We start from the raw sequence: 13,479 nt of genomic DNA, 5'->3' as shown, positions 1-13,479 counted from the left end.
ATGAACCAGTTTGGCTATGTACGGTATTACCAACACCGTCGACATTTTGAGTTGTCGACAAAGTGGGACTATTTCAGTGTCGATCTTTTGGGATGTCGATAAATTGGAACCCCACGCTAGTGCAGGCTTGGTTCTGCCACGGCCGCCTTTAACTACAGGCCGCGGCCTGGAGTTAAAGGCGGCCGTGGTTCTGCACGGCGCGGCGCGGCGCGGTGGTGGGCGGTGGCGGTCTCTGTCGGTAAGGTTTCGTGAATATTAATGGCGGCGTCCTTGCCGGTATTGTCATTGTCAAACTCAAATACTAACAGAAACAGATACAGCTTTTAATAATTATTATTTTCTTTTCCTTTGTACCTAACCCGTGTTTCAGCAGCTATAAGGTAAGAAATGTTATATTTAAATCAAATAAGTAATTCAGCTAAGTTACTTATGTTAACCCTGCGACAAAAATTAAAAACTGATAGGCCTAAGTTTATTCAACATTGTCAATAGTTGTTTGCTAATTTATTCTCCTAATTCTCCATTAAACGATTTAAATCGAGGATAAATAGGCTAGGTCCTATGTTTTTAAAATATACACACGCACTGGGCCAACGCACTGGGGTAGGCCTACAGTTTCTTAAGTTAACCGTACCCTATTATCGATTGAAAATATCAATTCGATTAGTAACCTTCATTCAATTGGTTTTAACTATAACAATTATATTTAATGGATTAAATTTATCAACCACTGTCTGTAGGCCTATGATATTAATTTAGGTGGGTATACTCACTAAGTTAAATGCAGTTTTTAGGAATGCTCTCTTATTTGTTGAGGAAGTAGCCTAGGCCTAGTAGTGGGCTACCTACCTAACCTAGTTTATATTTATTCTATCCTACCTTAAAAACATAGGCTTAGGCCTATCACATTTGCTCCGACAAATTTTTTCCCGATTTCAAAAGTTTTTGTTCCTAGGTAAGTGAAACTCTTAAAAGCACCACTAGACACTGTTAAGTTAAGCCTAGCCTACTAAAAATGGTGGTTGTAGGCTACACTACAAAACCAATTTGGAGTTTCTGTGGGTGGTTTTACTCTGCATTGTCGTGTGTTAAAAGTATTTTGAAATACCAGTAGGCCTAACTTAATTTTAGCAACGTTTTAAGTTAATAACTTATAAGTTAGGCTATATTTACACATTGGGTATATTTATACTTATATTTACATTGGGGGGGGGGTCTTGACTTTTTATTCACCCTAGGTATATTTTCTTCTCTACCAGGTAGGTAGGCCTACATTTTTAATTTTTCCTTGAGGCCACTTTGATCTTCATTTTTTAAATTTTGAGATAAACTAAGTAGGTAGCCTATTGTAAATTTTTACGCACATGTGATGGCGACTTTTTTTAACCAATGCTGTTCTTACTTGCTGTAGCCTACATGTAGATCTTGGGCTCGTCTGGTGTTGTAGTTATGAATACTATTGTTGTTGGTGAAATATTCTGGTTTGGCTTTAGCAGTGACAGCACATTCTAGAATATAAACTGCTGGTAGAGTTAAAATGCCAAGTTCCTTGAAGGTATCTCGACAGGAGTCTCGACCTCTCATTTTACAAATGGTTCTTATTGCTCGTTTTTTTAATATAAACATTCTTTGAGCTTCAGTGCTGTTTTCCCATAGCATTATGCCATAGGCCATTTAGCCTAGACAGTATGGAAGCAACCATGATAAATTTGTAGCCTAACAGGATGTTTCTGTCGATTATATTTTGGAGTCTACGAATTGGATGGCACACAACTATTAATCTTTTTGCTATATTGTCTATATGGTTTTCCCATGATAAATTTTCAGATAGGCCTAAATGTATTGTTATTCCAAGATATTTAGCTGACTTTTCTTTTATTGGGTGAATATATCCCATTTTTAAAAGTGGTGAATAGTCCGGTTGGTTCCTATTGTAAAATTGAATTAGACTGGTTTTTGAACTGTTAAGTGCCATTTTATTGTGCTCCAATCAATTGGTTTATTAATTCCTTCCTGAGTTTTCTTAATAACTGTCATACGGTCTTTTCCATAGGTAAGGTGTCCCACATCATCTGCGAACATCAATAGTTTCCCGTCCTGGATCTCTTCTGGCAATTCATTAACATAAAGAAGGAACAACACTGGTCCGAGATGTGATCCTTGCGGGACTCCTATGTTACAGTCTGAGACATTTGATTTAAACGTCTTTATAACATTCCTCTCACTGGTGTTTCTAATATTTACAATTTGGTATCTGCTTTTAAGAAATTACGTTACAGTATCCAGTTTAAGGTATTTTTCCTAACCAATTTTCATTAACTTGGTCTTTCATGATCCAGGCAATCGAACCCCTTGGTCATGTCATATAATAGGAGGATAGAGTCCTCCATTAAGTTAATTTTGTCATAAATTTTGGTTATTAATTAAAAAACTGAGTCTATAGTTGATCTTTCTTTCCGGAGACCATTGATTTTTACTAAGTATATTGTTTTCTTCTAAGAAGGGCATTAGTCTATCCAGGAAAATTATCTCAAACAATGTAGGTTAACATACCTTACGTCGTCAATCCTAAAATTAGTAGGCGACTAGTTCCGCCATAGATAGATGAGATAGATGAATAAATATCTCAAACACTTTGGAAAAAGCAGATTGAATTGCTACTGGTCTATAGTTAGCTGCAAGTTTTTTTAATCATTTTTCTTATGAATAGGAATTATTTTTGACACTTTTGATTTGTCTGGAAAAGTCCCAATTGCAAAAGATTCATTGATGATTATTAGTGTAAAAGGTTTGGCAATAAATTCAGTACAACTTCCAAATGAATGGCACGGTACCTCATCAACTCCTGCACTGGTCCTCCTTCCCACCGCAGTCATCACCTCAGTACTTCCTCCTCTCTAGTCGGTTCAAGCTGCTTGCAGTCATCGAGATCAAGATCTGGTCCATCGGTTGACTCCTGTACGTACCCTCGGTGATATTTCCATGCAGTTCAGTTAGCTTCCTTACTTTGTTAACAAAGACTGAATTGAACAGGTTTGCCACATCTACAGGGTCATTAATTAAAGATTCTAACTTTTTTAGGGTTATATCTTCATTTGTAGATGTTTTATCGGTCAGGCTCCGTACTACTCTCCAAGATCTCGACTTATATTTTTGGAATGACTAATTTTATTTTGTATTAACTTAACCCTTTTTTTACAATCAAGTACCACATCGGCTTTGGCCTGGTTAATCTTTTCATTTGTAAATTACCAGTATTTGAAGTTCTAGTAAGTATTTCAATAAAGGTATTTTAAGACTGTTTGTGAATTTCTTATTTCGTCGTTTATCCAATTTACTGAGTTATGATTTTTCAAATTAGTCATCACTTTAGGGAATGATATTTCAAAGAAGTACAAGAAGGTTGAATAGAATTCTTCAACATAAGATTCAATTTACTTGTAGGCTCATCGGCAAGTAGGCTTACTTCCTCTATCAGCCAATCTTATTTAATTTTGTAGAATGAACACTTATTTTATGTTTGCTTTAGTCAGCATGTTTTACTATTGTACTTATGACTGTCTTGTGCATTTCAAGCATCCATGACAAGATCTATTGCATGTAATTTTGCCTAAAGATCAATAAATGTCTTATGTCTTATGTCTTATCTTCCATTTATTAATTTTGAGCAGACGACAAAATGCTTCCAAGGCCGGTTTGGAAATAATTCTTTTTTCAATCTTGTAGCCTAGTTCTCAGTTTGGTTACTTTTTACCCCAATTTCAACTAAAAGTATGTTGTGGTCACTTAGAATGTTTATATCTGATCTCACTTCCCTGATTATATTTAAATTAGGCTCGGAGATAATGTAGTCAAGTTGTGTGCATGTTGTCTCAGTAACCCTGGTCGGTCCTTCAAACATCACTTGTAGTTTGTAAGTAGGCCTACCTAGGCCTATTTATTAAATCTAAAAGGCAACTCTTATTTATAGATTGGACCAAATTATTAATGTTTAGATCCCCGCATAATAGCAATGGTAAGTTATATTTGCTTCTTATTAGATTAAGCGCTTCATCCAGTAGGGGAGACCGGGGCACCTTGGGCCAGTTTTATATATTTGCTATTATAATTTATTAATGACTTTACTAAATGCAAAACTAATATTTTTATAGTAAAGTACCATATTTCATTGATCTTAACAATTTTTTTCTAATTTTTTTTATGAAAAATAAAATTTGTAGTAATTTTTTTTTAAACTATTTACATAATGGCCCAATCTACCCCACAATGGGGTAGGGTGGGCCATGAATAAATATTATGCCTTAATGTTGAGACAAAACATTATTATTCAAAATACAAAGTTGAAAACCTATGAACATAATTTAACAAACATTAACAACCCTTTAGAATTGAAAATCTTTTAAAATTAAAAGTCCTTTGATATAAAAAAATCTTTAAAAGTGAAAAGACGATTGTTTCAAAATTTCAGGGCAAACAATTTCCGTAACATTGAAGATCAATAGAAAAGCTCAATTGAGTTAAGGTCCTTTCTGTGCCTCCATGTGGTATTGGTTTTGGAAGTTTCCGTTCTATGTCCTGTTCAAGAGCTAGGCCCAATGTGCCCCGCCAAAGATGGCCCACTGTGCCGCTAATGTTGGTTTTTAGGTTAGATTTAATTACCACCAAACTAAGATGAATACACAAAAGAAAGAAAGAAAGTGGAGTGGCTTGGTAAGGTATAAAACTAAATATTTATGTTAATTTTCATTTTTAATATATACAATAACTTGCCAAAATAAGATATCTTAACACTACCTGTTTCAGCAATCAGACTACCAAAAACAAACATGTGCTTCTAACTTCCCTCCAAATAGTTGTAGACTCTAGATTTTTCTCCTCAGTGTGACCAACCTAGAGACCTCTCAAAAGAAAATTTACCTGGTTTATTGGAAGTAGGCCTAGTTCAGTATAATATATTAACTATGGCCCACTGTGCCCCGTGGCCCGCTGTGCCCCAGTTTCCCCTATGTCCAGAAAATCAATAAACCTCTCTTCAAAAGGTGGACTGTATAAATTTAAAACAATAAACTTGAAATCACTGAATGAGACCAGCAAACAACAGCCTTCAATTACCCCCCTCAACACTTAAAGAATTAACTTGTTTAATTTCACTTACTTTTATTACAGAGTTGTTTTTAATGAGAATAGAGAAGCCTCCTCCTACAGTATGGGGTCTGTAATATTCTGTTTTTGTATCATGGCAATTTTTTTTAAATGTGGATTTCTTATATTCACTTAGCCATGTTTCTACTAAGTTTCTACTAATGTCTATACTAAATAATTACCATTTAATCTTTTACACTCTTCTGCGGCAGTTAGATGCATTTAGTTACTGTTCTGTATTTTCTCACTACCGTATTATAAATTTGGAGATCACTTAGCTTATTGCCAATAACTTTTAAATGGAGGGAAAATCGACCAAATTAGAAGTGATATTCTGAAGGAGAATAAAATTTACTACAAATAACTACTATGCATTTCTTGAAAATACTTATTAAAGGCAGCTGGCTACAAATAGAATCTTCATAATTTATAAATAAAAAACTTTTTTAAAACAAAACGTTTTTAAACGCACCAAAAAGTAGAAAATAATTTTTAAATATGTTGAGAGTATAAATACTTGTAAGATTTAAAACGAAAAACGTGGGGTGCATGCAATAGATAATTTTTTACAATTACCTTCACCTATTGAACTAATGTATTATTATTAATTAATTGCATGCACCCAACGTTTTTCGTTTTAAATCTTACAAGTATTTATTCTCTCAACATATTTATAAATTATTATTTTCTACTTTTTAGTGCGTTTGAAAACGTTTTGTTTTAAAAAAGTTTGTTACGGTAATTATAAATTATTTTCAACTTTTTAGTCTGGTAATATATATATATATAACCTTTGACTATTAATACAACAAACCAAAACCTTATTATCTCTAATCATATGTTTTATCTTTACTTTAAAATGCTTGTTTTATATTTTTAGAATATATCTAGAGCAGAACCTGAATATATATATATATATATAATATATATATCTACCTCTTAACCTTTGCTCTTCGAACTGTCAAATTTAAGTATTTACAGCTGACTTAAATTAATTGATATGTTTACATTCTTTTAAAATGTAAACATGGAAAATGTGGAAGCCCATGGGGAGTATCCCGTGGGAAATATGAAAATTAAATGATATAATATTGCATTGTCATCCATTTGTGAGCTATGTTTCAAATTTCAAGTCTCCAGCTCATCGGGAACTTCGTTTTTTTAGGAAAGCGACTAGCGAGCTAATAAAAACAAGCCCATGGGGCCCAAGGGAAATATGAAAATTAAATGATATAATATTGCATTGTCATCCATTTGTGAGCTATGTTTCAAGTTTCAAGTCTCTAGCTCATCGGGAACTTAGTATAAAATCGATTGCAAAATTTGTACCGGACAAGAAAGCTAGCTAATAAAAACGTTTTAAAAACAGAAACTTGAAAAAAGCAGTTTTTAATGTATTTTTGTTATTTTTACTTTTTCACGACAAATATTTAATAAAATCACAATTTTATAATCATTTGCAAATCTACATGAGTTAGGCTTTCCAATGATCCATTAATTAACAAAATCGGTCCAGTAGAAATCTAGATTTTAGTTGTTCAAAGTTTATCAAAAATATACCAAACTCAATATTTTCTCATTACTATAAATTCGGAGGTTGCTTAGCTTTTTTGCAAATAACTTTTAAATGGTGAGGAAATCGACCAAAGTGGAAGGTGATATTCTGAAAGAGAATAAAATGTTCTACAAATTGATACCATGCACTTCTTGGAAATACTCAAAAAAGGCAGCCAAAAGTCGCACCCAAATAAAAAGTGTGAAAAACACCGTTTTCGATGTATTTCTTATGGTAAACATGTTTTTTTTTAATTTTTCACCATAAATTGTAACAAAAACAAACTTTCATCATTATTTGCAAATCTACACGACTTTAGCTTTCCAACGACCCATTAATTAATAAAATCAGTCCAGTAGAACTCTAGATTTAGTTTTACAAAGATTTTTAAAACTGAATTATATATAGAATAGATAATTAGGATCCTCTTTGATTTAGGCCTACAGCCAATTTAGTGTCATGCTAAAAATGAATCGCTATTACAACTCACTAATCATCACTAATCATCGCTTTAGAAACTGAACCAAATAACCACAATCACGACACATGGCGCTTCTAGGTTGAATGATTGGTTTAGGTAGGCTAGCTAACTTTGAAAAATGTGTCTTCACTAGAGAAATTTTTCTTTTATCTCAATCGCCTATCACCATAGACCAACCATACTGTAGAAGTAACATGGGCAAGTCAGTGGAATTGCATTGATGACTTTTCAGCCTAAGCTACTGTCACACAGCTATCGTAGGCTATATACTTACATAAGCAGAAGTCTTAAGGGCTGAAGACTATGAGGGAGAAGTTACTAAGAAGACTATTACCTACAGCCTAGTATTTTAAGCAATCATATACCATGCTAATTTGTTAAGATTTCAATAGGTTTTGTGCACTAGGTGACTCTTGGAAACTCACATTTAAGTTGCCTTTCCCTACATCTCCAATAGTGAAGGGGGGGGGGGGTAATAATTTCAACAACATACTAGGCTACATCGGTGAGCCAACCCATTGTTTTTCTTAGTATGATAACTATATGTATTCTCCTATTGACCAAACTTATCAAAACCTGAGGCTTGGTGGAACTACAAGGACTGTCACCAAGTGGGAAGATGGAACAAATATTTTGATGAACATTACCCTGATGCATGGTTTGAACTGTAAAAGTATAGGTTTCTAGCTAAACAGTCAAACAAGACTGGAATGACTATGCTGCCCATGTTGGCTCTCTCAAGTCAACTATCTTCTGAGGCTTCTCTAGAATTGAGACGTCTTGCGTATAGATGTATAGCCTTTGTAAGCCTGTTATAAGATCCTTGCACAGACCTAAAAGTCTAAGGTGATTGGCAGTTAAGGTTACAAAAATAGTCTTACAATTTTACAAATGATTTTATTTTAATGGTGAGATTGAAAAAAAATATGACTTTTATTGTAAACTGTTGACTTATTGAGCTTAGATGTTACTTAAATGGAGTATAATTTAAGTGTTACCCTAATGAGTTTTTTTTAATTTTTTATTTGTAGCCTTAATTAACCTGTCCAATTCAGTGATATGCAATCATTAACCTGTAATCATCATCATCCTGTTGTGTGTTACAGGAGAACCGTTTCAAGAACTGCTAAAATGGAAGAACTGATGTTGGCCACGGATTTACTTGAAGTAAGAAAGCTTGAATTGAAACCTTGTAATATGAATAAGTAAAATAGGTCACTTAGCTCTCTATCATTTGTCCTCTATAGAAGTAGAATACAATGCTTTAAAAGACAAATATTAATATTGGTTTATTTACCTTGTATTATCGTCACAGCTCAAAAAAGTTGTATAGGAGCTACAACCATGGTTTCGATGCCGATTGCGTCATGGCCACGTTGGACATGTCGAGAATCAAAGCATTGTTGTCACAGTCGGTCGCTTGGACGTCGTCAAAATCACATGAACACAAACACAAACACAGCGGCCATTGCACGCTCCCTCGCAGTTCCACACGTTGTTGAGCAGTGGATCGTTGCTTTACGGCACCCACAATGTTTTCCCCAACTTTGTATGATTGCTAAAGATTGTTGTGAGGATAGCGGCCGGAGTAGCAGGAACTACTGTCGGGGAAATAATTATGTGAACTCGAGTTTGAGCTTAAATATCTCTGAGATGGATTATCTGATTTTGTTGAAACAAAAATCAAATATAAGCAAGTTTGAATAAATTTTACGTGGTGACAGTTAACAAATTAATTTATATGTTTAGTTGAAAAATTTATATAATTGAAAAATTGTAAAAAGTACAGATTTTTTAAGAAACTGCACCGACGCTGAAGTTTAAATATTAATTGTAAAAACTACACTAAACCAATCTTTCTAAATTGTTTATGGCTTATTGGTAGGTTTATTGTCGTCATTTTCACACATTTTCCAAATTTTCTTTACAATATTTTTTATGCTGCTGTTAATTTTTAAAACGTATGTTGAAATCGTTAATAAGAAGCTACAAACTTCATTCAAAATACCATCTTGTTTGTCGTGACACAAGAAATAACAACGATATGTCAGATTTATAATGCGAACAAAGATGTTTTTTAAACAGATTTATATTTGTAAACAAAAATTTCTCTTGTGGCTGGCAGCAGGTTGCCTCGTATTTGTACAATACTAGAGGTCGTCCAGTGGTCGGAAACTCGACCAAATATAGCCTATTTAATGTACAGACTTCTCTATTTTCACCCTACGATGTAAATAAAACATGTGATTGGAATTTCTTCCATTTGTTTTGATTTTCTGTTTATATTGTGTTGTTATTTCGTCACCTGCATGGCAATTTATAAGCTCCATGTTAATTTTTTTTAACTTTAAATTAATTTTTTATGCTTATTTTTGAGCCTATTTTAATTTATGAAGGGATTCTGCACATTTAGAGGAAAATATCTTTCAAACAGTATGCGTTGATTTTTCCTGCGATGCACACGAGCTGAGAAAAAAGGTTTTAAAGAAACATGCTTGCCTATTAATATACAGATTTGCCAGCAGGGTGGGAGCGCACGTGACACTGACGTTGCCGATGTCTACCTGGCTACCAAACTGACTTTTTTTCTTCTTCGTTATCTACTTTGAAATTTACAGAAATATAATAATAAATTGTTCCAATTATCTAATTATGGAACAAAAACATGATAAGTTAACTATGGTGGTAAGAAAAAATAAGGTTTGTATTACGAGCACCAAGACAGTTTTGTTCGTGTTGATTGATGTAAGCTAGTTAAAAGATAATAAAAGCTAACTGTCAAGTATACATTTCCCCTTTAGTATTCATTTAATGGTTTACTTATTTTCCACTTTTAAAATACATAACTGATAGTAGAAGTCAGAGAGGTCATCACCATCTCCGGGAAGAGTTGTGTTAGCTGGAATTTTCGATGACTAATGGAGTTTACAGCATTAGCTGAGCTCCCTCCTTTCTTGAACTATGGTCACTATGAGATTACTAACCAAGCTAGCGAGTTCGTCTTAGATATTTACTCTGGTAACATCTACTCAAAGTAGATAATGTAATGATATTCACAGTAGTTATCCGTGAGTGAATACTGTACTGTAGAAATGTCAGTATGGTAGCCAGGTAGACATCGGCAACGTCGCAGTGTCACACACGCTCCCGCCCGGCTAGGAAATATCAAATATGAGGCGGCCAGCGGCCCGCTGTCAGACATGGGAGAATATAAATTTGCTTAAAAAAAACTTTGTTCGCATTATAAATCTGACATATCGCTGTATTATTTCTTGTGTCACGACAAACATGATGGTATTTTGTAGCCTCTTATTAACAATTTTAGCATACATTTTAAAAATTAACAGCTCAGCATAGGCTACAAAATATTTTAAATAAAGTTTTGAAAATGTGTGAAAATGATAACAATAAACCTACTAATAAGCCATAACAATTTCAGGAATATTGGTTTAAAGGTTTGTTTACAATTAATTTTCAAACTTCATCGTTAGCGCAGAGTTTCTTAAAAACCTGTACTTTTTAAGATTTTTCAATTATATAAATCATTTTGCTAAACAAATAATTTTTTAATTGTCGACACGTAAAACTTATTTAAACTAGCTTATATTTAATTTTTGTTTCAACAAAATCAGATAATACAACTCAGAGATATTTAAGCTAAAACTCGAGTGCACATAATTATTTCCCCGACAGTAGGGTAGTAAGGGGTTGTAGTCCTTCGGTGCCCTTTGTCCAACCCCAATCAATTGGTGGTAGTTTATTTCCCAGCCATTCTTGCACTTGCAAATGTACTCTATACGAATGCTGCTGGGCAGAGCCTTTCGTTGGTGGCAGAGACCGGAGGTCTGTATTCAGCCTAGTGGTGGATTTGATGAATGCGATGTATCGGTGTCTGTCCAGATCTTTTTCTCGGGATTTGTACATCACTAAGATCATCCGCTCATTGTCTATCGAGACTTCCTTTTGCGCCGAAGTCGGGCCGTAAAATATGTTGGAGATGGTATCGAGACTGGTATCCCTACCAAACAATTTCACTATAATGACTTGCCTTTTCTAAAAAATGACGACGTGGTATCACCCACTAAACCCATGAATGAACAATATGCTTCTGGCAAAGTCACATCTGTAATTCAACGAAGGCTACCTTTTTTCTGGTGTGAAGTAGATAATTTCTTGCTCGAGTGAAGCTAATGCAATCAGCAGGACCATAAAATCTACATTCTCTACAACAATGATAGCAACATGACCACTGAATGCTGTTTTTTTCACTGCACACCGCACAATTGTTGTATCAGCATTAGCCTCAGAACGTCTGACTTATATACCCTCGGGGATCATTTTCTGAGAAAGCATATTGATGAACCTGGTCTTATTTTTGTCATAACAATGAAAGTTTTCTTGCTGTCCTGTACCTGTCATTTCTTCAGTGTAATCAATGTCGACTGATACGGTCTTGGTTGTGGCTCGTAGTTGCTGATCTGCATGTTTTGTGCTGTTGACAGTATCTGAGTAACCATTAAACACAACAGTGCAGAATTCACCATAGTGTTTCTTTATGTACGTCACATATTGGTTGATTACAACCGAGAAAGTTGAGCCTACACTCCCCTTAACGTGATGTAACAAGAAGCCACCATCAATCACATTAATTTAGAACTTAAGGTCTGGAGTTAACTGGTGAACATGGAAAAAGTCATACAGTATAAGGAAGAATTTTTCGTCTTTTTCATCCCTCTTTTATCAAATAGAGCTCTAAGGGAAAAGACGCAGCTCGTAGAGCAGAAGGTCCTCTAGATCCTCGTCGTTTTTCTTTAATATTGCAACTTCTTGAGATATGAGTAGTGGATCCACCACATGCACTACGTCATTAATTTTGATAGTGCTGCTCATTGAGGCCAATGATAAGACTTTGTCTTTTCGGGCCTGTTTCATCTCCTATGCAAATAAAACACAATTTTAATATACTGTTATTTTCTTCACCCTTTAGCTTTAAGTGGTTAAGTCCTATGAAAAAATGCATGGAGTCTTTTTTGTAGGGAATTTTGTCAGCTTTAACTTTTGTGTTTAACACTTTTCAATATGACTTACAGATTCCAATATATAACCTAAGCGAAAAACTAAAAAAAAGTCCCTTAGCCAAGCTCAACCCCCACTCATCAGGACTTATTATTTTCTTCAATCTAATGAACAAAAGGAACGTTAAATCAAATTTCCAACTCTCCGTGAATTATTTCACCCGATAAGTCTAATTTAACAGGGCTAATTCTATTATCTGTCTATTTGCTCAACCATCACACTATTCGGCCCGAGGGCGACGGTTAATAGAGGTTCTGTTCTACTGTAAGTTAGGTCTCATGGTAAGACCCTAGACAAGGGACCGATTTACTTTTTCGTTGTGATGTTCCCAGAGGCCAAAAACACCTTCTGTTCTAATTTGTATGTCAAGTCAAGTCAAGTCAATCATTTATTTTCACATAACGTTTTACAGATCCAGCATAGCTGGGAAACAGGTGAAATGGTCATGGACAATTAAAATACATAAAACTATAATAACTATACAATATGCTAAGAAATTAAATATATACATCATTTAAAAAATCATCAACTTTGTAATACCCTTTATTAAGCAGCAATTTGGTAACTTCTTTTTTGTACTTTTCAAAAGATTCTAATGATTTAATATTATCAGGCAGTTTATTATACAGTTTTTTCCCTAGGTATTGTGGAAGGGTTTCTAGTGAGGTAAGTCTATGAATGGGCAGTTGTAAATCATTTTGATGTCGTGTTAAATAATTATGGTTATGGTTTTCATTCATAAAATATTCAATATTTTTTTTAATAAATATTAATGTTTGCAGGATATAAACAGACGGAAGTGTTAATATTTTCAATTCTCTAAATAATAATTTACAGGATTGCCTAGGCTTTGAAAATGTCATAATTCTAAGGATCTTTTTTTGAATTTTGAAAATGGTTTCGGCATTTGAGCAGCTGCCCCAGAACTCTATTCCATACAACATGTTTGACACAAACAAAGCATAATAAACAATCATCCTTGTTCTGAGGTCAGTAACATGCTGCAGGACAGACATCTGGAAACAGACTGTATTTAGTTTATTAGCTAGAACTGATGTGTATTTATCCCAATTTAAAGTGTTTTGCACCTGAATACCTAAAAATTTTGTAGATGACGTTTCATTAATAATTTCCCCCCGAAAATTAATATTTAATTCGATGGTTTCTCTGTCATGAGTAGTTTTGAACCTGACAATTTGAGTTTTAGAACAATTTAGACTCAGAC

General features: G+C 34.2%; 1 protein-coding gene across 1 annotated transcript in view; it reads left to right on the top strand.

Moving 5' to 3' along the window:
* The window catches only part of LOC129005094 (host cell factor 1-like), a 124,877-nt gene that overhangs the window by 14,618 nt on the left and 96,780 nt on the right, over window positions 1–13,479 (top strand). The window contains exon 2 of the mRNA XM_054433889.1: window positions 8,285–8,345. Coding sequence (XP_054289864.1) covers window positions 8,285–8,345 — 61 coding nt within the window. The remainder of the gene's footprint in view (window positions 1–8,284; window positions 8,346–13,479) is intronic.

Source organism: Macrosteles quadrilineatus, unplaced genomic scaffold, assembly GCF_028750875.1.
Source record: "Macrosteles quadrilineatus isolate MER2022 unplaced genomic scaffold, UCM_ALF_1.0 Scaffold_15__1_contigs__length_3749704, whole genome shotgun sequence".
NCBI classification, from domain to species: domain Eukaryota; kingdom Metazoa; phylum Arthropoda; class Insecta; order Hemiptera; family Cicadellidae; genus Macrosteles; species Macrosteles quadrilineatus.
Note: the sequence above shows the minus strand (reverse complement) of the source record. Positions and strands in the feature narration are given on the sequence as shown.